Here is a 26,260-nt window from a genome sequence, read left to right as displayed (position 1 = left end):
GATGTTCTTTCTATGGAAGATGCGTGTAGTTTTTTTGTATGCGAGTGTTCAGTCCCGTTGAAATCCCTTGCGAGGTTGACGGTACTTCGCTATGGATTATCGGGGGTTTTGAGGTTGCACAGTGCATCTCAAGAGGACGAGGACATCTCCTACCGTCGGCGGTGCCTCGGCAGTGGGAGATGAAGCGCGACTAGGGCCCCGCGTAGGCTCGAGAACAATACAAGCTAGACGGCCCATCCAGGCTTTCGGTTTGACCTGGGCCCATATAGAGCTCTAGGTCGCTAGAGTGCAAAGAGGCATGATAAAACTTTTCCCGCGCATAAGTAAATATTCCGCAGTTCTAGTCACCGGCAAGATGAGAACAGCGGGGCGCGTCTTTCAGACACTTGACCTCCAGCGCGCGCCGTGACCTGGCTTCGTGCACATGCTCAAGGTGCACATAACGACTAGGCATCACCGAAGGTAGGAAGTCGGTTCGAGGGAAGCTCCTTTCTGCTCCTCTCAGCTAGTCAGCGTATAAAAGTACCCTGGCAACCCGACCATGACCTTCAACGGACTCCCCAGACAGTGAAGTGCGCGAAATGCGCGAGACGGGACCTCACCCTTAAATTGGACATGAGCTTCTTGTCGAGCGTCTGCTCCAGGAAGTGAGAGCTCACGTGGTCCATCGTGCCCTGCAAAGAGTCGGGCTGAGCGCGCCCCTCGAAGAGCCGTCGAGGTGCAAGTTGCGCGGGGGAGGCCACTTGCCATGAGGGAGGCGGCCTCTATCCTGACGTTCATGGAGAGGTCGCCGATCATCTGGCAGATCTTGGCAAAGGCGTCGTCGGCAAGCCGGATCTGCTCCTGGCTGTTGCGGACCCGCACCAGGCTGCGAGAAACGGATGCCAGATCTGCCCGTCGGTGACTCCGCAGACCTCGGTAACGGCCGAGGGCCCACTCTGTTCAGAGCCTAATGTGCCTGGAACGCGTCTGCAACCTGCGTGCATTCTGCCCGTGCATCGAAAGGGCTCCCAAAAACGAAGGACGTCCCGAGAGCTGGCGCCTCGTGCTGTCGCCGTCCCGGCGGCTGGCGCCATACGGAACATGAGTGTCCCCGTGCACCGCAGGTTCCCAGCTGCCAAAACTTTCTTTGACTGTCAAGTCGGAGAAGGACTTACAGCAGTCTGCGACACTGCCAGGATTGTGGCCAGGGACGGCACTCGTACAACGTGCTCGGGCAGAAATCTAGGTTTTTTAGAATGCGGTAAGTGCACCGGTCGCAGTCGCCTTCTGAGCACCGCACTACGGCTGCAAAACACCTCCTGAGAAGTCGTACGTGGCAGCTTCGGCCGCAGTCGGGTGCGGTGGTACAATGCCAAATAGCACTTAGATCTATCGTTGCAGAAGCTAGCCTTTATTGGCACGCACATGCTACATACGAAAACTGTTCATTTACATATAACAAGAAAAGTGAAGCCACTGAAGTTAATTTATTAATTAAACGAAAACTTTCAGCCTTTCCACTTTGCTGAAGAAGGAAGAGCAGCGGAGCTGTAGCTCCTGTTCTCGATGGTGACTTTCCAGGCGAGCGATCTGCTCTTCTTTCGCAAGGGAATCTGAAGCGCTCGACGCAGTGTAGCTTAATTAAGGCAATAGCGGCTTCGCGGCGGTTACGAAACCATTAAAGCTGCTGCGCACTTCGCCGCTCATTCCGTTCCCGCGCTTCTTCCCCCGAAGAAATGTTGCCGCGGTCGATGAGCGGCGGCGGCAAGCGGACAACCGGCAAACGCAACACTAGGGAGGCTACACAACACTCTGGACAGCTACCGCCATCTATGAGCGACGGCGGCAACCAGAGTTTTGTGTCGACATTTCTTTGCGGGGGACACGATCCTCAAGAAACTAGCCCTTAACAGCTCCGCTGTAATAATGGAATATTGGATGTGACTGAATATAAATATCTCGATGTAACCATATCCCACGATCTCCATTGGTCACAACACATTCAAAACATCTGTTCTTCCGCATCTCATAAACTGGGCTTGTTACGTCCGAAACTTAGAAGTGCTGCCCCTTCCGTTAAATTGCAAGCATATAATTCCTTGGTCTGACTGAAGTTAGAATATGCTGGTATAGTATGGGGCCCGAATACCAAGGTTGCGTCACAGGAGAACTCTTTGCTTCATCTATGGAAAGTATAATAGCTAGATTCCCCATCTTCATTAATGATGGCAAACAATATATCATCAATCCAGCATCGTCAAAAAATTGTGAGACAATTTTTGTCTTTGCTTTATCATAACAGACTACGCATTGAACCAAGCCTATACTTATCCCCATCATCACCTAGGGAAACTAGGCATCATCATCAGTATTCCCTGGTATCAATATTCACTCGGACTAACATTTTTAAGTATTCCTTTTTCCCACGCACTATTAGATTGAAACGTTCTCCCTCGTGACATTTGTTTTGCCCCCGACTTCAATGGTGCTCTTGAGAATCACACCTTTTGAATGTTGTCCTTTCCTGGTGTTTGTACATGCATTTTGTATTGTATATTAGGCATTGATTAAGGAATGTTTATTAGGCTGATGGCGTTTATATATATACATGTCATTGTATAAGCAATATATGGTTACCATGTGTTTCTTCTTTCTTATATGTATAGTTTTCTTGCTCATATGTACCCCACACCTGCAGGGGCCTGTTCAAAATCTGCAGTATGTCTAAAAAAAATTCTCTAAGAGTAAAGTTGCAAATAAGAATTGGGACAGGAAACAGAAGCTATTAGACAAAAAATTATTGGTACGTACAATCATCGATATATAATGCTATCATTATATATCGACCTTTTCATCTGTGTAGCTATTTGACCGGCGGAGAGAGGGTGCTGACATGCTCGGGGCCATTGGTGGCTTCAATTTGGTTGGTTTTGTTTTCAGCGCGCTTGCGGCTGTGTTGGTGTATTATGTTGTTTTCGCTTAATTTTGGAACACAAATGTCTTCCTTGTGGTACACAACCAAAGATACAGTTGTACTATGAACCTAAATTTACATTTTTTTTTATTGAGATCTTTGTCCGGTCACGTTTGTCGTTCGATCGCGCTTTGCGGCGGGACGACATAACTGATGCAGGAGGAGGATTTCCGTTATCTATTGCTGCAATGGCCGCAACGATTCACACTGGTTTCCATAAAGATGTAATAATGCACAAAGACACTGTGCCAAGGCGGGTCGACAATCTAATTTGCCTACATTTTGTGATGAGATGCTGAATCGCAATGAACGGATCGACTCGCAAGTTTAGTGCTCACTGTTTCATTTTTGTGGACACTAATGTTTTCTGAAATTTGCCAATTGGAAAGCCCCCCCGTAATGATGCAGTAAAAAGAAAAGCGATATTGTCTCCGGCTGTTTTCTTCAAATAAATTAAGTACTCGAGAGACCTTTTGTTCATCCTAGACCGAGTATGAAATTTTTTCTATTGGCCTCGCTAAAGTATTCATTAACAGCATTTCACAGCCTTAGGGGGTTTGTTGCGCTGGATTTGGGAAGGTATGGAGACAAGGCCATGGCAGCCATGACCAAAAACTTTATTAGTGTCGAACAAAAACTAAGCAAAGGATGTAAACAGGCCATTGTGGGGCTACTTGAGAGAGACCACCTAAACAGTCTGTGTACAAAAATCAAAGACGAAAATGGGACACCTCGAGGTGTTTTTCTCAGTGGAGACGCACAAGGACGGTGCACCTTTTTGGGTTATTGTATTGGAAAGGGCACCATAACAGGCCCATGTGTCGTCCTTTTCAGTGAAACAGCCGCCCCTGGTACAGTGCAACGATCCTTACAGGATCCAAAATTTAGAACAACTTATTGGTTATCTAAAGGAGCATGGATCTGGTGTAGTCTCTGGCTTGTCAGTCAGCATCCAGCATACGTGTTACTCAGTACCACACACAGGCCTTTTGCTGATTCTTCGAGCAGCCATTGAAGAGCAAGGAACAACAACATGGGATTACTGTTGACACCTTCCTGGAACTATTCAGTGTATACCTAGCAGCGACAGTGGTGGCCCATCAAGGGCAACACTTTGTGCAAAAAAATGTGGCGTGTGTATTGGCTCTCAGGTCGCCCCTTATCTTTGCGATTTGTTCCTTGCAGCATCCGGCAGGAACTTTCAAGAGAACCTGAATGACGCACGGGTGAAAGCCATCTTTAGGTATGTTGATGACTATTTAGTGCTATGCGACACTGAGGTGGAAAATCCGGGGAACGGATGTACAGAAAGGGTTTTGACCCGTTTCCAAAAAAGTTGCCCATAATTTTTTTTACTTACGGAAAACCACTGAATACATCAATCAAGATCCTGGACCTCCTTTTTGAGTTCAAAGCAAGTCACGTCTGTTGGTGGTACAAACCCTGATCATCCTTACGAGCCAGGTCATACGAAGACCATCAAAAGCATTGCCACTACTGCTCTTGTTTCTGCACTAAGCAAGTCCTGCCATCATCAAGTTGATACAAATCTTAAAAAAAAGATTGCCCGACTACGCGACTCTGGTTACCCGAGTGCTCCCCTGGGAGGCGTGTGTGAGAGCATCTCCAAGAAACTGAAACATAGAGAAGCAAGCGGCGAGAAAGCGGTGAATTCACCAACGTGATGCCAAATCGTGGTTGTGCCCTACATCCATGGAGTGACCCACAGGCTAAAAAAGATTGCAGGCAGGCAAGAGATTCAGGTTGTTTGTTCAACACCGAACAAGGCTTACTCCATATGCGCAGGGTCAACAAAGAATGTGATCAATGGAGGATATGTGACACGACCCATAAAACACACTACGCCCCATGCAAAACGAAGGTCGTTTATGATATTCGCCTCTCTTGCGGGAAGAGCTACATCGGACAAACTGGCCAATGTACAAACGATTAAACAAGGAAGCACGCAGCGTCGGTGACCTGTGGATGACCTGCGGATGTGATGCAGAGCTCACCAACATAACCGTCCTTCATTGGAACAGGAACTCCTTGGCCATTGAAGAAACAGGAGAAGATTGCGTGAGCACCTCCTCGATTATGGTTCACAAAAAAGAATGACAATATTTGCAGTTTGCCACATCCCGCTGAGTGGTAAACAAAACGTTTCTTGAATCGCGTTTAATGTGCCGTAGGAAAAAGAAGAAAGTGCCTAGGCTGGTAAGAAGATAAGATAAAAGTCAGCTGCTAGTCACCAATGTGTTTGTCTAGTCCCTCTCTCTGTATTCTCGTTTTTTTCGTGCTCAAACGGTTTGATTGCCAACAGCAATTGCCCACACTTAACAATACCCCAACTGTCCCCGTGATCTGCTAACATTCATTGTCCCCGAATGTCGGTACCGCGGAGCGTACGGTAAGAGAGTACCACGCCAGGACAAACATGTATGTGAATTCTTTTTTTTGTTAAAGCCTTTGCAGAGTGGAATAGGGTGACTGAAGACCAAGTGTGCTCTACAGATGCAGATATATATACATTTTTTTTTAAACTGTAACCTCCCCAATTACGCTTCCGGGCAATGCCAAGTAATCTTTGAATAAAGAATAAAGGAGAACGTCCCTGACAAAGTAAAACGAAAGAGAGAAAGCAACTTTACTTTGTTTACGCATATCCTACCAATTTCTGTAACTCCAAAGTCAAAGTACATTCGTGCGAAAAGAAAACTGTGGAGATAAGAGAGTGAAGCTTTGTTTTGTTTACAAAAAGCAGGTTCGAAAGTACAAAAAAGAATCGAAATGATAACACCAGCAGTAACCCATCCGGTGATTGCGAGGTCAACAAAAATCCAATATCCTGGAGCGCAACTGCGGAATGTGAGGTCAAAGATGTTTTCCTTTGTTCATAGCTGAAAGCAACTCCTTTGAGTCCATCTCCACCGAAATAAGGGCACCGCGAGTACCCGGTCCTTCTCCCGGAACGTCCCGACCGTGGTTGGTAGTGTCGTGCGATGTTTGGGACATAGGCAATGGGCAAATAAAGAATGGCCAGAACACAATTGTTTCTCAAGAGTCCCATTTCAAGCTCTGCGTTACCGTGGTGTCCTCGACGTAGGAACGCCGCCTCAACCCACGTTGATAGAACGGGAACGCATAGGTACCCACCAAACCAGAAAGTTGCGCAAGAGTCTGCTCCTCGCGATTCCTCAAGGCGCCCGACTTGACCCACACCATCGTCGGCTTTTCCTGCCGTGTTTGCACAAATCTAATGCGCAGTCTTTTCGCCAGAATAGGGGCGCCCAAAAATACATTAGTGTTGCAATCGAAACCAAAAAACCCATCACTCCAAAAGAAAAATGCTATACTCGGTACGAGGTGGTTAGCTCCACCGCCATCGTGACGTTTGTTTATGTCATATGTATTTCATTTCGGTATTCGTATCAAATGCATTCTCTTACGTCTACAGACTTCTGCCTGTCGTTAAGATGGAAAACAAAACAAAAATTTGACTAGGAGGCTTTGACCATCACGCTGGCGGGAAAAGAAGACAACGGAGCAGCACTGCGTGGGCTCGCAATTCCAGCGACCTGATAACCTCGCAAAATTGTTTGGAAAACTACCCTCCCAGAGCGACGGTCACGCAGTCGTACAAGCGCAAGAAGCGCGGCATCTAAAACGCTTTAGGCCAAAGCATGTATGACCTCTGTGGACAGCGAAGAACCATCGTTGGACTCCAACAACGGCGACTAAAGCACAATATTTTTTTTGTATCGGCACAAGTTTCATAAAATCTGTTCTGTGAGGTATCTGTTCAACCTTCATTGTTTTACCTGCATGGTAGAATCGGCAGCAATTTTCTTTTTAAATATCTGGGAGCTACATCTATCTGAGCACTAGAATTGGGGGTGCGTTAGAATCGTGCCAACACACTAGTTCCCCACCATTGCTCTCGAAGCTTCTTTCACTCGCTCGTTGTGCCTGCTTGTTTTTTTTGTTTTTATTGCTTGCTAGATTCCTTTTTTTACTATATTTTCTTTACAGATCGGCGAAGACTATGAAGTCTAACAAAGGAATCATTGTGGTTTTGGAAACGTGCTCTCATGGAACAAGCGTTCACGCTGTATGCTGATCAGCAGTGTTCATCGCACGCATGCAAGCAACGGACTTGGCGATAGTAAAACATTGTTTCGCGTGCATTTCGCGTATAAAATGATAACTCACACATAAAAGAAAGGACTTTTTTACTTGCTTACCTTGCTTTCTTTATAAATTTCAGGCCTGGACTCGGGATATTAGGGTAATTTGAAGTGAATCACTGTCTTCATGACCTTGGAATTACCGAAAGTCAACTGTACGAATATTGGGACCATGCATACAGTGTGCTGTCTGCAATGCACTCGTGGGAAATGCAGCGTGCCGACTTGGAGAAACGCACAAACCCGTTGGTTGATGGTCCGTTTTTCCAGCGTCACAAAAATGCCCCCCTCAGGGTGTAACAAATGCTCATTCTTCTCTGACATGGACCATCAACGAGACTAAGCTGCCTCACGACCTCGTCCGTGAAACTTACTGGTCACTGTAGATGTGGCTCAGGACTTCCAAGAGCTTGAGGGCCGCTATGCGAACGCTCTCGTAGTCATCGTCCAGTGCAGACGTGACGTGCTCGTACAGGGACAGGTCCAGCCTCAGTCCACGGCTGTGGAGGCGCAGCTGTAAACAAATGTCCCCATGAAGCCACAGTTACGCCGCTAACATACAAAAACCGCCTGCAGACATATGAAGAAAGCAAACACGCTCCAAACATGCCCAACCTTTCCGAGCGTGATCTTGTTAAAGAATGGACCAGCCACCGAGTGGAAGGTCTACGCTCTAGCACAGAGTCCAACCAATCCAGAGAGAGGCGAGATGCATGGCCAATATAAAGTAGACAATTTAATTTTTGCGGTTGACAGAAAGCTAATTACGCCATGTACAAATCAATTCAGTAATCTGAGTATGACACTTACAAAATCAAGATTTACATATTTAGCTTCATGGATCCTATAGTCTTATTTTATTATTTCTACAATTTTAATTATTTGGAATCAGATGACATTTTCAACCCTAACTTACCTCAATTTAATGAGTGCTCGCATCACATACTGAAATAATGTTTACACTTTGTAACTATTCAATTCTTGCATAGTTTCTTCTTTTGTCAAAAGAAATGTGAAATGATGCAACCTTTCTTGTTAGTATTTTAATATGTATCGTTACCAATGAGTGCACCAATGTGTAGGCTTCAACTGTTATTGGGCTCTTGAAATAAAAAAATGTTCAGCCTTTCCACTCTTGTGAAGAAGGAGGATCAGAGGAGCTGTACTCTATACACTGCCGCAACGCGCACGTGCCCGTTTCCTGTTTCTTCTTGTCCGACACGCCACCGATCGTGGATACGTCTCCGGCGAAGCAGAGTCCCATGAAGTGCACGCGGCGCACGTGACGCCATACGGGTAATCTACGAACTCCCACCGGATCCTCGCCGTCGCGCCCGGGAACTAATCAGCCGGCGTGGAGTGCAGTCGTTGCCGGGCCTCGCGCTTGCGCTTGGCCCCCGTGACACGATCGTCGTCCGTGGCGTTGGCCCGCCGGCGCCGTTTACATTGCTGGTTCTGTTCTCGGCGGAGGCTTTCCAGGCGAGCGATGTGCTTTTCTTTGGCAAGGGAATCTGAAGCGCTCGACGCGGCGGAAGTCGAGGTGACAGCGGCTTCGCGGCGGTTGCGGCCCCATTCACGCTGCTGCGTACGTCGCCACTCCCCAGTCTTCTTCCTCCAAAAGGGTGCGCGGCCGCTGTTTCCGCTGTTTCTGCGCTCTTATCGTAAGAGCGTAGGAAACAGCACTGCACGCTGTTTCCTACGCTCTTATCAGCTTCGGTTTGGAGTCAGGATGGATCGGCCGCGTGCCCTTTCGGGGAAAGAAGACTGGGTGCGGAAGGAGTGGCGATGTACGCAGCAGCGCGAATGGGTCCACAGCCGACGCGAAGCCACTGTCACCTCGACTTCCACTGTGTCCACCGCTTCAGACCCCCTTGCGAAAGAAGAGCACATCGCTCGACTGGAAAGCCGCCGCCAAGAACAGTGATGTAAACGGCGCCGACGGGTCAACGCCACGGACGATAATCGTGCCACGGAGGCCAAGCGCAAGCGCGAGGCCCGGCGACGAGTGCACTCCACGCCGGCTGTGCAGTTCCCGGGTGCGACGGCGAGGTTCCGGAGGGAGTTCGTGGAGAACCCGTTTGGCGTCACGTGCGCCATGTGCGACCGACTCTGGTTCGCCGGAGACGTATCCATGATCGGCAGCGTGTCGGACGAGAAGCGGGAAACGAACGCGTGCGCGTTGCGGCAATGTATTGAGTCAGCGGACGTCACAAAGAACCGGCGTGCAGAACGTGCTGAGATTCCCTGCTCAAAGGCGCGGTGCCCCGGTTCGCGACCGTGAACGGCTACAAGTACCCACCCGTACCGGAGCACCTACTGAGGTTGAACGTGGTGGAGGAACGACTACTGGCGCCTTGACTCCCGTTCTCTAGCCTTCGGCGGTTGACGTGGTATAACAAAGACAACCGGGGACAGTACAGTTGTCACATAACCAATTACCCAATCACACCTTAATCCTTACATTTATATATACTTCATTTCCACCACAGTACAGCTTCGCTGGTCTTCCTTCTTCACGAGAGTGGAAAGGCTGAAAGCTTTTTTTTATGCTTTACTTTCTTACATTTACCGTTTCTGAAAATCTTTTTTGGTACATTCAAAATTCATTGGCATAAGCTTTTGGCCCCTAAACCATGCCGAAGCGTTTACCTTCTTCACGCATCTCTCTGTCCTCCGCAGTTTGCGAAAGCCGTTACGCATGAGCCTCACGACGACTGATAGCAACAGCCGGCATAAAGTGCAAATTAAGTCTTCAGAAGGCTTTCCGAGAGATTACTCCAAATTTAAAAAGGTATGTTAAGCTCACTCGTAGACCAGACACTGTGAAGGCCTCTGTCATAGGCACCAACAAATATTCAAACTTGAAATCGAAAAATTTGGTATGTTGCACCCCGAGGCCAGCCAGCAGGAAGTGTCTCGTCATCAAAAAAGATTTCGATGCCACTCGTTGACAATTTGAAGCTCGCAAAAACCGAAGAAAATCTTCCGGGCAGTAGTCCGGTCACACCTACGAGTGGAAGGCGTCTTGAACGGTGCGTTTAGCTTCCCATCCCGCCCACGAGTCAAAAGTGGCCCCAAAACGGCAATAGTTGCAACCCGGCGTGGTACGTTGTCGGATGTGGCAGTTCTGGCGGTGGGTGCCAGGGGTCCCGGCAAAAAGCAGGAGCGGCGTTCTAGCTAGCGAAGCCACTGCCAAGCTGCACCAGCAGCAGCTGTACCTGCCGCATCCAGGCCAGAGACGGAGGCAGGAACCGAGGGAGCACTTTCAAAGAGGGAAGCCGTACCATTGCGCAGAAGGCCTCCGTCCTGACCCGGGGGTCCTGGTTGTTGCTGAAGTCGCTCAGGGTGGACAGCAGCCCCGAGGCCGCCTCGGGCCGCTCGTCCGTCGGCAGGAGGTCGCTCAGCAGCCGCAGACACTTGCACTTCACCCTGTGGTTGCTGTCACTCAGCGTCTGCAAAAGGCACCACCGCCCATGAGGCCACACTTTGTTGCGCGACTCCCATATAGGGAAAAAAGGCACCGTACATCACCCCCATATAAAGGAAAAGCCTTTCGCACCAGGACCATGCACTGCCGGGTCACCGTAAGAAAGGAAGGCAGCATCAAACAGGTAGCGGCAATACAACAAACCACCTCTCTTTTCTTTTTGTATTTGAGGAAGACAACCGGCTTCCTCCCTACTTTCCAAGGTTACCCTCCTCTCCCAGTGGGAGCAGGACAATGCACAGAGGGACTGCAAAAGGAGGGTAAGCCATAGGCGAGAAGGGCTCACAAACTTACAGATTGTTCTTGCAAAAAGAAGTTTGGAAAATGTTTACAGATAAGCGCAACCATCCCAATACCGTTTCTGCGTCTCCAAGTTTTGGCGGCTGGTTCTCGCACTTATGTCGCAGTCTATCCCCTATATAGGAGGCCATACGTATCAAAAAGAAAAAGCAATAAAATCGAGAGACACTCTACAATCGGCGAAACACCGTGAGTAACAAAATATACAGGGTGTGCGAGGTATTTGAGAAGAGTACTTCAGGGAGCATAATTTCTCAAAAGCCACGTTTACATGAATGCGACTTAAGTGCATCGATTCCAACAGTCCTTCGAGAGAAGTTGACGCGTCAATGTTCACACGGATGTGCATCGAGTCCTATGAGAAGGTGGCACCACACCGTGTCTTTTCGCAAGGTTAGAGCAGCGTTTTCTCAAGGTTAAAGCAGTTACAAGTCGCAAGAAACATCGGAACCCAAGCGGCTTGTGCCCCAAGCCGCCGACCACCCTAAAAAAGAAGCGACGTGGGTATGCATGCCCTGGCGAGCGAGACTGTTTTCAACCACACCACCACCACCGCGCTTCGCCTTGCCAACCATGACTGGACTCCGAGGCCGAGAGGCGCGGGCAGGAATGGCACCAACGTAAGAGCTGCTCGTTCGGCGGTGCCATGCAGTGCTCGCAGCTCTTGGTGTCGCTGTATTTGCTCCGAAGCCTCTAGGGACTAACTTGGACGCGCAAGTCGTGATTAGCGGGGCTTGGACAGGGGCTACCCTCATTGAGCAGCTCGGCTATATTTAGGCTTCGGAGTTTTCGGTTTAAACCGATAAAAACCGATAAAAGTACGCCGAATGCATTTTCAGAAATTCGGTTTTAACCGAAAAAGGTCAGTTTGTAGGTTCGGCATTTTCGGTTTAAAGTGATAAAAACCGATAAAAGTATGTCTAATCTGTTTTCTAAAATTCGGTTTTAACCGAAAAGGGACTGTTTTTCGAGGTGGGTGGGGGAGGGAGAGAGAGGGCTTTGCAAGGTTCGACATTGTGTGACGTCTTCGTGATTGCCCTCTTCCAAGGTTCAACATGCAACAATAGAGGTCTTGGATTGGCCTTCGCGGGACGTCTGTGTCCTTTCTTTGATCGGGTTGAGTGTGTCAAGTTCCCGGTTCCCCCAAAAAAAGTTCGGATGTGGGCTAGTATAAGGTTTTTTGCTTCATGCACTTCAGAGGACATCGAGGAAAGCCGTCAATACCTTTTTTGACACCCTCCCTCAAACTCGTCTGTGGTTAAAAACAAAAATACAATCGTGGAAATGGAGCGTGCTGGTTAAGTTACGGTGTTTGTGGAGAATAACATAGAATGTGTCGTCCTGTTTTCGTCCTCTATGTTATTCTCCACAAACACCGTAACCAAAAATACAATGTTCTTTTTTTTTTTTTTTTTTTGCTGGTTTGTGTGCGGTCATCACCTCAGACGGTCACGTCGTCAGACTAGGAAGGAAAAAGGAGCGCACTGAAGATTACGCCCGCGAATTCCGCAATTCCGGAGTGTGTCCTGACGGAAGTTGTAGCGAAGACCAGGTATGTATATGTGTCGTTATTCTTTGAGTGATCACAAATATAGCAGCTACAAGGATCATCTGATCCGGTGTCCGATGGTGTTTCTTTCATATTAACCGAAAGAAACGGTGAACTTTTTTGTGAATAAATATACACCGAAAAAAACCGAAAATCGAATTTTAAAATAAACACCGAAAAAAGTACGCCGAATTTCGAAAAAATAAAAACCGAAGACGCGGAACCCTAGCTATATTCCACTCACTTATGGTGCCAATAAAAGCTCGCACTTCTTCATGGAGGAAAACTGCGGGCGACCGCACGGGACCGCTCTCGGCCGACGAGGTTGGCCGCCCCCCTGTTCTCAGCTGTTCATTTGTCCCCACAGCTAGCGCCTTACCATAATCCTCCCCGTTCAAAAATACAACGCGACCTCCGCTTACATGGGCTGAATGAATGCGCATTGGCCGTCTCGATCCACCTCTGTCTAGCGACTTGAATGCGATGCGCTTCCTTAGCGCATTATGCCGTTTACATGACCGCATTTAATGCGACAACTGGATTCGATGTGACTAGGTTGCATTCCTGCAAACGTGCCTCTTCTCTCACTATATCTGTGTAGACACGACTTTGCCTTCGACTGCATCTATGTAATCTATCTAGTGTATCAATTTCAATATGACAGCTTCTGGTATGACACACGAAATGAAAAGGCATGCCATCCTGGTTTCCTTGGCCGCCGAACACAGCGATTTGGATATAGCCATCTTCTTAAACATGTCGAGGTCTTTCGTTTTCAAGGTCAGAAAGCAGCTTTCAGATTTTGACGGGAACATTGCATTCGTGGCCAAGCGAAAGAACCATCCCCAGCGGTCAGATGTGGTCAGGACGCCGGAGTTCGTCCACCAATGACGACACCAAAAAGTCAATGAAGGCCACTGCCAAACAGTCCGAGGTGGCAGAGTTTGTTATCAGGCTTGTGGTGCATGAGGACCTTAGATACCAGTGATGAGGAGTGGGCAGTTTATGTTTATGCCGTACGTGATGAGGAGAGGGCAATTTATGTCCCAAAATAACTGAGGTAAACCATGTCATCTGGTTCAAGTGCTTGCTGAACAAGCTCAGGCACTTTGAGGAACCAGACGTGCTTTGTTTGTTTGTTTTTTCCGACGAGAAGATCTTTGACCAAGACAGGAGGGATGACAGGTGGCTCTGTGCAAGCCCCGAGGAGGCCTTTATGGTCGTGCGGACAAAGTTTCCGTCATCTGTGATCAGTGGCGCAGCCAGAAATTTTTTTAAGGGGGTCTTTTCTTTTGGTGGTTCAACGTAAAAAGAGATAAAGGAAGTGTGTACGAACAAACCCCTATGGAAACAGTTTCACCTCACATTCTCACTGTAATTCCTGTATAACAAAAAGGCAAGTGCACACACAACTTCATACTTTCAATGGCTAAGCAAAGACATTAATGCATGAGTGACCAAAGAGCACACATACAAGAAGTGAGAGTTATATGTAAAGGTTTAGCTCTTGACAAGTGTGAGCGACCGGACAACTTTTTACGATGCAGCTTGTGCAGCCGAGGCGCCTGCTGACAAAGGAGGTTCTGATTATAGCCTTCACTTAATTTGGGAAATCATAAATCAAATGTGCCCGTGCTCTCCATAAAACGAAAACCAGCAGAAAACCAATTCACATTGTACGCGACAGCGAGTTTCGGGGCACTTAGTTGTTTGTTTATTCGGATCTCGTTAACTCGGAATTTCGGATAACTCGGACTTGCCACGCGGTTTCTACAATTCTATGTGTAGCTCAATGGCGTCATATGCTCGTTAACTCGGAAGTATTTTGCCGCGCACCGGTTAACTCGGACAATCCCCTAAGAGGGTTATCGCAATTTTCAGCTTTCAGCCACACGATGCTGGGTGTCTGGAAGCCGTAAACACCCTCTCGTTGCGCCGCCACCGGCAGCAGGACAGCTGCGCGCCAAGTCACGAGAACTGCGATGGCGGCGATAGTGAACGAGCGAGTCGCTGCTAGGCGGCGCTAAATCCCACCCAATATGGACGTAGCAGCCGAACTATCTAGCGTTCACTGAAGCTGCGAGGACAGCGTGACGGAGAGGGCGGTTCGCGCCACTTGCTTCTGATTTGCGCTGCGTTTTGTTCGGGGGGTTGTAATCGCTTTGTTGGTGGGGGTTTTCTGAGCCATCACGCCATCATGCTCTGCAGCTCTCACGCTGCATGCTCTAACACGACGGCCTCATTGCAGCCGCTGGATCAAGGGATTATCCAATTGGGGAGGAGGACGGACCGTGACGCCCCAAGCGGTTAACTTATCAAGTACACGGATGGGGACAACAAATACAATGACGCAGCGCTCGGCCGACATAACCGAACGCGGCGTCAGCGTTCGGCTGGAGTTCGTATTCTCCGGCGAGGGGGAGGAGGGGCTCCTTTGTTTCCACAACGGCCTGCGTGAACAATGCAGCATGCACGATCCCAGCTTCGCACAAAAGCCGAAGTGGGTCAAGCTCGCATTCTCTGAGGATAGATCCGGCACTTAACGTCGCTTCGTCAATTGTTAGTATTTTTTACATTAAACTGTGCCCCGCGCTCTATTGTAGAAGATGACATGGCCATGCCCTTAAGGCCTGCTGGCATGTGCACAGGCCTTGTGTTGAGTAAACACCGAGCGTGGGGAAAACAAACGGGTCAGAGCGCCACCTATAGTTCGATCTCCTGCCCAATACGTTAAGGGCAAGTACCGAAGGCATGTACTGGAACGAATGCTGCTGTGCATGGAGGCAGGCCGAGAATACGATCTTAACCTGCTCAGCGCAGTCCACATTTTGGCTCGTGTCTGGAGCAACACGCCGGCCGAGGTGATAGCCAACTGCTTCAGGCACAGTGGGTTCGTCCGCCCTGACGTTTGTGAGGCCATTCTTGATGCCACCTCGGAGGACAGCCAAGAAACTGCTGAAGAGGTGGATGACAGTTGTCTCGAGCGTGTCCTGCCCAGTGGTGTACAGCTTGCCGATTATATCGCTATAGATCGCGATGTTGCCATTGCTGGTCAGTTGAGTGACGATGAAATAATATCGGGAATGCTCGGCGGACACGACGAGCATGGTTTTGATGATGCGTCCGATCAACCGTCACGACGTCGCACTGTCAAGGAAGCCACAGAGGCCCTCGCCGTGTTAGAAGAATTTTGTGACGGGATCTCCAAAAGTCAGTACGCTCACAATCATTTAATGGGGTTAAAAAATTGACCTTCGCCAACTTTCTGCGAAGAAGCAAACACGAATAACCGAGTTTTTCCAGAAATAAATGTATGCCCATGCAGAACACATTTTTTCCAGTGTTTTTATAGTCCATTCGATAATCCGGATTTCGGTTAACTCGGACCTTTCTGCCGGTCCCTTGCGATCCGAATTACAAGCTTTTACTGTACCAGCTTGTCACTCGGCAGATTAAACGCAGTCCTCGTGGTTCCTCCTGCACCTATCTCGGCATATGTCAATTGTAAAAGTAAGGGAGGCATAGCTCGCATACTGTTTACTCTCTCTTGAAACTCTGTTCACTCATAAGCTGACAGTGCCGTGCAAGCTACGTGCTCAGCTTGACCAGTTGTACGTCTATCTGTCGCCACGTGATCACGCACCTGCCCCGTATACTTGCGTGCAGAGAGAGGGGCCTGGTGATGAAAGGGAAGAGACGACTAGGGGCCTTCAGTGAGAGGTCACCTTTATCTCCAGCCCTCGAGGTCACTCACGAGCATGCGTGGGCCTGTAGCTGGGCACCTACTTTAGCAAGCTCCAGCGAGCTCGCGGAGAGGACTCGGGCACTAATCTGGGCGAGTTTAGCAACAGCTCAAGGCTCAAGCATTTCTCCCCCTGACGTTTCTCTCTGTCCATGAAAGACTTTCGTTTCTTCTTCCGACTTGAGAGGAAAATGGCTGGGATAATTTTTACGCACTTAGATGCCTTCTTGCACGCTTATTTTTATTCCTATTCTGGCAAGCGGAATGGACTGAAAAACGTCATATCAAATGCTTTGTCTTGATAACGCTGCGAGTCATAAAAGAAACATAGAGCACCATAAGACAAAAAGGGGTGATTGGATAGTGAGAGAGATGTGGGGGGACAAGCAAAAAAGTTTTGTGGAGTTTTCTGACCCGGGAACACCCCCCTGACTACGCCTCTGTCTGTGATGGTCCTAGCCATTGTGAGCAATGAGGGTCACGTCATGTCGTCGCACACCTTTCAACAGGGCCTTATTGAGACCCTGGCATTGTAGTAAAACCTTGGAAAGGACGGGTGACCTAGGGGAGGCCATACATCTTTAAACAGGACTCCGTTCCATGCCACACGGGCCACGAGATCCAAGATTTGCTAGCTGTCAACCTGCACGACCATGTAACCCCCAAAAACCAACAAGTGGCCTCGTAACTCTCCAGATATAAACTCCCTGGACTATCATGTCTGGGGCGTCGTCGAGAGAGACCAGCAAGCAGCCCCACAACCCCGAAGAGTCGTTCAAGGCCGCGATTGCGAATGCCATGGCCAACATCAACAAGGACCACTCGATCAGGGCACGCAGCCATTTTCGAAGCCCCATTGAGTCAGTCATTACTGCTGAAAGTGGTTTTATCAAACAAAGTTCGAGAACAAGAACAGCAAGCAGTATCTGTACTAAATTCCGCGCAAATAGTTCAATATTTAGTTGCACGATCTTGTTTGCTGAAACCACAATTTTTTTTTACCCTCTTAACTGGTCAGATTTTTTTTTTTTTAACTGGTTCAAAATGGTTATTGACTGGACAAATTTGTAGACATATCTAGGTTTCGCAATCTTCCTTGAACTGGAACAGCGAAAAGCAAACCTCCGTTTGAACCATACTGCAAAAGTTACCCATTTGACACCCTAATGTCTCGGTCCCTTGTTTCCTGGCATTTTTAATTGATGTTCACATTTCGCTCAGCAACCCTATAATGGGCAGTTTCCTGGCGGTCAATCGACCTCCGCCAAACTTAATAAATCCAATACTGTAATTACCGAAAGCACACGATGAACCTGAAACTGAACGTGCCTCGGGGCCATGTTCGAGGGGGCACCCCTCCCAAACTCAAGCGAGGAAACGCAAACAGACGATAGATTGCGCTCTGCCGGCGCTCCAGAGAGTAAGAAAACTTGGAAGCAAGAAACTGAACAGAATCGTAAAGGGCCTGCGCCACAGTGCCTGAAACATGTCCGACATGTGTCGCGCTATACACGGCAACGAAAGACTCACCTGGCGGGCGAGCTGCACGGCCCTATGGCGGAGGCGCCTGTCGCCGGGCGCCTGAAGGCCGACTGCATGCAGGGCGTCCACCAGGGCGGCCAGGACCCCGTGGGATGTCTCGGAACGGAGCAGCGCGGCCAGGTCATCCAGGGCCAGGCCGGGGTCCAGGGCACCCCCCCGCACCAGCTGCCCCGCCACCGCCGCCAGCTTGGCCCGGGCCGTGCTCTCCTTCTCGGCGGGGAAGCGCTCCAGCAGGCAGCGGTACACACCCAGCACCTCCTCCGGCTGCAACGTCAAGGGGCGTCGGACAAGCTGGCCCCATTCCATTCTAGCCAAGTTCCCACCACAAGCGGCACTCGTGCAACGAGTGATCATTATAATACTACCTAATTATTATAATCATCTTATTTGACACAAAATACATATAGAAACGAGCTTGCCCATGAAAGCTAAAATGCTCACGTGCGGGACCAGGCAGCCAATAAAACACTATGCACCGTTATACGATACTGAAAGCAAAACAAATCATGATATAACAGAACGATGAAGTAACATAATGGACTACTGTGAGAACATATGATACCATTCAGGTACGTTCGTGACTGTATTTCATCTTTATCTACAATTCTTTTTAGAGCGCAGCTCTTAGGCGCCCGTTTCCGGCTTGAGCGCAGCTCTTAGGCGGTGCATTTGGGACGCGCGGTGCATTTGGGACGCGTGACATCACTGATGACGTCATCGTCATCGCCATCGTCATCGCCACTGATGACGTCATCGGCATTCGCATCGTCATCGGTATCGTCATCGGTATCGTCACAGATGATGTTACTGATGACGTCACTAGTGATGATGACGTCAACAGTGACATCACTGATGACGTCATTGTCACGTGACCCCGGTGACTTCACATGACCCCCGTGAGGTCACTTGACCCTCGTGAGGCGACGGCGACGCTGCTCGGAGGGGGGAGTAGCAGACAGGATGAGGACGTGAGGAAGAGGTATACCTTCCCTTCAGTACCCTTCCCTCCTCCTCCTCAAGAGCTGCACTAATTCAGTGTTACAGGGAGTTGTAAACGGCTTCCATTTTTTTTTATCACTTCTCCTCTCCCCTCAAAACAGAAAAGTTCAACTTGCGTCAGGTAGAATATCATTTCGTCCTACACTTCACATATATTTCCATTCTATTCAATGATGTTTTTTTTAGCACAAGGCAACAAACGCGATGAAAACTTGCTCCGATGGATGGAGGTAGTTTCCAGGGTTGGGCAGTATCGCGATACAAATGTATCGCGATAGTATTTTAGAAATACATTTCGTATCTGTATTTCTGTATCGCGATAAATTTTTTTCACCAGTATCTGTATTCCCATATCGAAATACATTTTGGATGTTTCTTTGTATCCCGATACAATCAGGGTGAAATGTATTTCGTTACATTTCTTGAGAAATACTCCCCCCTCCCTCCCTCCTTCCCTCCTGAAAAAAACAAAAACAAATCCAAACATGTTTTTTTTTACTTCTGAGGGTGTTAGGGTCAAGGAGATGCTGGGGCATTGTTACCCTGCTGACCAAGGTTTCTTCCGATTCACCAAACTATTTTTCTATGCGTGCTTTTCTCTCTTCTGAGAAGTGTTGCGTAGTCGGGGACTCGAACCAGGTGGCGTGCCAGGAGTGGAGTCAGAGCATCTTGTGCCGCAGGTCCTTAGGTAGGAATTTCTTGAGTCATTGTTAGCTGGCATCGAATGCCCGCTGCTAACCTCTCTCTTGCTTTAGCGTACACAGTACACACAGTCGGCATAGCTGAGTCACAGTCCGTTGCAGCACGAGCCTGGTGGTGGTTGACTTGAAATAGTAGGATGACTCATGCAGTGAAGTTTAACACATATTCAAATGCGGCTGCGCCCGTAATACTGCACGGCTCAAGGGTACGTCATCAGCCGTCATGAAAGTGACCCGCTGCTCTGGGGACCCGAAACCCAGGAAGGAGGTGAGACTTGGCCTTGCTGTGCCGACCCAGACTTTGTACACCTGCGGCTCGTCTCGAGCGCGCTGTTTCTCGAAGAGCTCGCACCTATGCCGGCAATATCAGGTTGCAATCTACGAGGTCTCTATTTGGAGTGTGCAAGACGAAACTTGGGGACTGTAATCCATGTGTTGGTGGAGGAGGATCGGCAGGAAGGACTTTCCCAACGGGGATGCCGCCGTATTGTTTTTTCAACCGTAACAGAAGATAAGACATCTGTTCCAGGATGCTTCAGGTGGTCCACTATTGTCGAAAATTCCAAACGGCACTGCCTGCACGATCTTCAACGAGGTAACCTACAACGAAAGTATGTATTGTCCTTTCATACAGCAGCGTGGTAAAGTTTCGTGTTCAAGGCCACACCTACAGGTAAAGAATACCAGTTCATTCGACCGTGACATCATGTGATAAATATTGACAGGGGCGTCCTTATTGGACAGGGGTGTGGTGATGCTTTGATCGGATTTAGGATGACCTAGAATTTATTGAGATCTCGAAGTCTGCATCCCTTGTCAGACAGACAGGATATCAGGGAAGGGACCACGGTCAGTCCTTGATGGAATGTTTTTCTGAACCCATTGAAGACTCCTCGTAGTCCGAAATCACTACTTTCAAGGCAAAGTGCCAAGCCTACGGAAAAATAATTTCAGGGTCAAAAACTTCCACTTCAAACTTCAAGCTTCATCTCATTTGGCGTCTCAAACAAATCTGAAAAATGTATTGCAGTATCAGTATTTCTGTATTTGTATTTCTGCCCTCCCTAAAATGTATTCCTGTATTTGTATTTCCAAATACTTTTAGAGCGCAGCTCTTAGAGCCCGTTCCCGGCTTGAGCGGCGTCGCCGTCGGCATAACCAAGGTCACCCCAAGGTCACGTGACCCCCAAGGTCATCCCAAGGTCACGTGACCCCCATGATCACCCCAAGGTCACGTGACCCCCTCCCCCGAGGTCACGTGCCCCCCCCCCCCCCCCGAAGTCACGTGACACCCACCCAAGGTCACGTGACCACACCCCAGGGTCACGTGACCCCTACCGAGGTCACGTGACCTCCCCGATGACGTCATCGTCACTGATGACGTCACCGGCATCCGCATCGTCATCGGTGACGTCACTGATGACCTCACCGGCATCCGCATCGTCATCATCACGGATGAAGTCATCAGTGACGTCACCGACATCCGCATCGTCATCGTCGCTGATGACGTCATCGGAGTCCGCATCGTCATCGTCGCTGATGACGTCATCGGAGTCCGCATCGTCATCGTCACTGATGACATCATTGGCATCGTCACGTGACCCCCCAAGGTCACCCCCCCCCAGTACCCTTCCCTCCTCCTCCTCAAGAGCTGCGCTCTAATTCGGTGTTACAGGGAGTTGTAAATGGCTTTCACTTTTTGCCTCTAATTAAAATGTATTTCCGATACATATCGCGATACACTTTTACAGATATATTTCAGTATCAGTATTTTAGACACCATTCTAATGTATTCCAGTATTTGTATTTTCAAATACATTTTTGAGTATTTCTGCCCAACCCTGGTTGGGCTGCCCCTCATTTGTAGTTTGCAGACGTCCCCCCAGACAACGCCCGTTAACCAAAAGGGTAAATTATTACGAAAGAATACCACCCCTAGATCTCGAGTAGAGATGGCGTTTCCAATCATCCATCTTTCTGACGGGTCTGTGGGCTTTCATTAAAGCGTAGAGGTGACTTTCTCCACGCTGGCTTTTTCGAACTCAGGTCCAACCAATCCGAGAAATCTGATTGGGAGACTCCCAATGTCGGCTTCAGTTTGACCCCGGAAAACTGTTCCCACGGTGTGAATAAGATTCCGGCTCATCTAAGCGATCCCCAACACTCCCGAAGAGACTCGTCCAACACGTGCAAAACTGGGAGAATGTGTACGGACACTTTAGAAAGCAGGGTGGAATGGGTGCCACAAAGTCGTCCCAGCATTCACGCATGAAGTTTGGTAGCAGCGACCTTCTTTCATTTAATCAGTAATACTGCTAATCTCACAAGGAGATTCTAGCAGGTGGGCATACAACATTGAGATAGCATAAATCCGCAAAGAATGATAGCAGGCAGAAAAAACACCCTCTGAAGAAACTTTGGAGCAAAATAGATACATTGACAGTTAAAAAACATATGCAACGGACACATCTGGGTGCTCTTTGATGATTTGAACTGATTGAAAGCAAGAAGAAACCGATGAGGAAAAAGCATGCGTAGTGCGCACGATGAAAGTCATAACGACGTTTGAAAAGAGAATTGGGGATGAAAAAAGCAGAAAAAGAAGTTGGAAAAAGGGCTTCTATGAAAGGACGTTTGAAAAAGGCTTGGGTCAAGGGGATTTGGAAAGGGATTCGGTCGGCCTTGAGCAGCCGGATCCTAGTCCACCGCCGGAGGATAGTCCAGGACAAAGTCCCGGGTCCCTGCTGGGAACCGCACCCCTGTGCTACACAACCCACAAGTCATCGAGGTTCTTCCGCTCATCCACTGTTCCAACCAAGCATGCCCGAGAGACAGAGCGATGACGTCCACAGGCCCTCCGCTCTATCTACTGTGACACGCGTCAATCAAAATTTCTTTCCTAAGTTTTCTTCAGTTTTTTTAGTCGTGATTTTGATATTGCTTTTAAATACAATCCATTTTCCGAGAAAATGAAAAAAAAAAAAAAAATTTCAGCCTTTCCACTCTGGTGAAGAAGGAAGACCAGCGAAGCTGTACTATGGTGGGACGACCTCAAGGTCGACTTTTTGAACGACCCGAAGGACGACTTCTTGGACGACCCCAAGGGTGACGCCTAGAGGACGACCTCAAGGACGACGTTTAGGACGACCTCAGGGACGACGTCTAGGACAACCTCAAAGACGACGCCTAGGCTGACCTGAGGGATGACGTCTAGAACGACCTCAAGGACGACGTTTAGGACGACTTCTAGGACAGCCTTGAGGACAACATCTAGGGTGACCTCAAGGACGACTTCTGGGACGAACTCAAGGATGACTTCTAGGACGACCTCAAGAATGACTTCTAGGACGACCTCTCGGACAACCTCAAGGACGACGCCTAGAGAAATTCAGCCTTTCCACTCCGGTGAAAGCCAGAGTGGAAAGGCTGTAAGGTTGCTGCCATCTATGAGCGAGGCTGGCAAACCAGTTGTCTGGTTTGCCACCTCTTCCTACACACCAATGTAGCTGTCCAGAGTTTTGTGTCGACATTTGTTTGGTACTGGACACAATCCTGGGGAACCTAGCCCTTAATAGAAAAAAAAACCAGACCGTAGTGTATTATTTTAGAACCTGACAATAACTGTCATCCCTGACAGGGACTTGGGCCTGCCTCATTAATTTCTTGTAAGAATACAAGTGTTCAGAATGGATAGCAGAGGTGTGTGGGTACAGAGCTGGGGCTCAAGGAAGTCGAGGACGTGGCTAGACGAGGACTGAAAGGGAACGGTGCGTGCGGGAAGGATCCAGGGGGTCGTCCTCGCCGCTAGACCTTAGTCCTGCCGCAGCTTGACCACTCCTACTGGAGCAGGTTGAAACATCAGATTTCTCAAGGCGAAAACGAGCCAACTCAAATGCTACCCACCGAGCTCACCCAATACAAAATAATGACGAGAATTCCCCAGAAGGGGGCATTAATACGCGTGACAAATAAACTGGACGACCATGCAGGTATAGTGGCAAGGCATCTGGTTCTGCACCTCGGCCGATTTCTTTTGCAAGTCTGGAAGCATTATTTCTCTTTCTACATAGATGAAAGTGGCCCTAAGGGGGAATACAAGGTCAATCTGTTGGACCCAAGTCAACCAGAGGTGGCTGAGGAGCTGGACCCTTCACAAAGGGCGACGAATCACCAAGGATGCGCCGCCTAACTTGCGAAAAAGTTTTAAGAGACAGGAAGCGTGGACGACAAATTTCCACGCAATCAGCTGAGGGGGAGGCTGCTGCCGACAAGACCGGCCCGAAAGTTTCGGTGTCGTACGCTAGGAGCCCTTGGAAGTCGATTCGCTGCAAGTCCATGCAAACAGACATGGCTGAGAGTAGCATCCGCCACATCCTCAAGTTCCGTAAGTGGTATCCCTCCCAAGTACAGCTACGGCAGAAGCTGAATGAGGACGACCCTGACAGGTGCGCAAGATATTGTCAGTGGGAACTGGATATGTGTGAGGCAGGTGAGGCAATCCTGTTTCAAGCATAGTTTTTTGACGAGACCAATTTTTATGTGTCAGGTTCAGTTAATTTTCATAACGCCGGTCTCCTGAAAATACTAGCGATGGGCCAAACTTTTGCCGAATCGAAAATTCGGCGCCGAATCTTAGGATTCGGCAAAGCCGAACTTTTCTAAAGATTCGGCAAAGATTTGGCAAAAATACATTGTTACCAGACTTACGTTAATATTTTGTTTTTTTTTCTGGCAAAAAAACGTTTTAGCTTGTATTTTTCTTAACTTAAATGCAACATGTAATGCATATCGGCACAGTTATTACAAAATAAGGTGATCTTATACAAGATAATTGTATTGGTGTTGTTTTTGTGTGTTTACTGGCAATTTTAGTGACTTCTTGCAGAAGTGGCGTGACAACGAGGTTGGGTAGTAGCATCGTTGGGTAGCAGCGAGCGCAGTGCGCAGTCACGAATCACGCTACGAGTGTTTCGGTCTGGAGGTCTCATCAGCGCAAGCCTGCAAGTGCGTGTGGTGTAAATACAAAGGCAATAACACTGCGTTTTTACTTTCTTTGGGAGTCACCGTTTCCTGCACGAAAATGAATGCAACGGTTACCGAGCCTTCACCAGAAAAGATAACAATATTATTGTCAATATGCATATTGTTCGATTTGAGTTACTTGACGTCAGCTTTGCATGAAAGTGTGCGTCCCATATTTGCATTGTCTCGTTTTTAACCTTTAAAATGCCGGTTTCTGGTGTTAGGACACATACGGATGTTTAGGAAGGTGGGAAGAGTTAGGAATGTTGGATATGCAATGCAACAATAGTTCTGTGTTTAGTTTTATGTAGATACATGATAACCGTGAAATAACACTAATTAAAAAGCAGTAGGTATTATTCTGTTTTGGCACAAACCTCTTGTGAGCCGAAAACAGGATTGTTATAATTGCAAGGAGTGCTTTAAAGTAATTGTGAATCAATGCTTCAACTGCCTCGTTGCATCACTAAAAAGGTCAAATGAAAGTTGCGTCATCCAGAATGTACCGCATCATCTGTCACTTGCGCAGTGGACTGCGTAAATTACTGGTCAATTTTCTGTTCTTGAGGCAGAAAATATTGAAGAGAACCACACTTGCAAAGGCTCACTAACGCAGTTAACATGTTGCCTACTCCCACACCTCGCCGTAACCGCTGGTTGTTCTACACTGTACGATGCGGCATCCATTTGCAGTTTATGGCCCCGTCCCCATGGCCCCGTCCCCGTGTCCCCGTCGCGTGCACAGACATTTGCCAAAAATCTGCCGAACTTTGCCGAATCTGAATTTCGGCAGATTCGGTCCATCACTAGAAAATACAAACTGGTTTGTCGAGCCTAACAGGGAGCAAGGCAGCGATGGAAGCGGCTTTTGAACTTTCGTAGCAGGTTCTGTAGCAAGCAAGAAACTTGTTTGGAACAGCACCTGATGCATTTGGAGCAGATGCCAACATCTGTTAAAACATTGTTAAATGCATCGCTAAATGAGCTTATCTTTGATAATGGTTCAGGGTTCTTCTTTGATACTGAACCATATGACCTTTTGTAGTAAGAACAGATAGGGAGCAAAAGAAGCTCACGGCCTTCTTTCTAGAAATAAGGTTCTGGTCAGAGTAGGTCCCATTTACAGTGGGTACTAAAAAAATGGTTGAATAATTAATCATATAGCGCGACACTTCGGTTGGGATAGCCTCTTTCCCTTCACCCTTTTACACCTGGTAGTTTATCTTGCCTGTAAATACGATTTTCATAAAATGACTGCAAAACTCAGCATATCCGCTGAAGCATGTATATCAATAAAAATGCGCCACGCTGCCCTGCCTCTGCAAGAGAGGCGGCTTGCGATTGGCCGACGAGCGCCCATCGTCATTGCGTCGACACCGCTGCTGGGGTATGCCCCGCCTTTCCCGAGCAGAAAAATCCGCTCAAAAAGGGGGTGTATTCCGGCCTTTCATCACGTTTTTAAAGGGGAGGTCGGCGTCGCGCAATTGTAATTTTCAGATTTTAAGGGGGGCTTTGGCACATAGAATCAGTTATGACCAAAAACAGACGATTAGAAAGTTGTCTTTAGTGCCCCTTTAACTAGATCAAAACTGTTCGACAGAAGACCGGCTGGCACACGATACAAGCAGTATTCGAAGCCATCTTCTGACCCTAACTAAGCTTGTCGAAGACAACCCACTGAGTGACAACGGTCAACCATAAATGATCACATGTCCAGCGCCCTTCAGCTTCGTGCAGCTACCTTAAATGTAAGAGGCCTTAAATGTAAGCGAAAG

The 26,260-nt window shown here is 48.3% G+C and overlaps 1 protein-coding gene across 1 annotated transcript in view; it reads right to left on the bottom strand.

Annotated features, from left to right (window-relative positions):
- The window catches only part of LOC121837463 (integrator complex subunit 4-like), a 37,597-nt gene that overhangs the window by 5,826 nt on the left and 5,511 nt on the right, over positions 1-26,260 (bottom strand). Inside the window, exons 3-7 of the mRNA XM_042293068.1 lie at positions 17,752-18,027; positions 10,428-10,595; positions 7,518-7,657; positions 748-868; positions 603-674 (exon numbers count right to left, since the gene is read on the bottom strand). Coding sequence (XP_042149002.1) covers positions 603-674; positions 748-868; positions 7,518-7,657; positions 10,428-10,595; positions 17,752-18,027 — 777 coding nt within the window. The remainder of the gene's footprint in view (positions 1-602; positions 675-747; positions 869-7,517; positions 7,658-10,427; positions 10,596-17,751; positions 18,028-26,260) is intronic.

The sequence above is a fragment of the Ixodes scapularis genome, unplaced genomic scaffold (assembly GCF_016920785.2).
Source record: "Ixodes scapularis isolate PalLabHiFi unplaced genomic scaffold, ASM1692078v2 PGA_scaffold41__6_contigs__length_2269736, whole genome shotgun sequence".
In the NCBI taxonomy this organism is placed as follows: Eukaryota; Metazoa; Arthropoda; class Arachnida; order Ixodida; family Ixodidae; genus Ixodes; species Ixodes scapularis.
The sequence above is the reverse complement of the archived record's forward strand: the minus strand, read 5'-3'. Positions and strand labels throughout refer to the sequence as shown.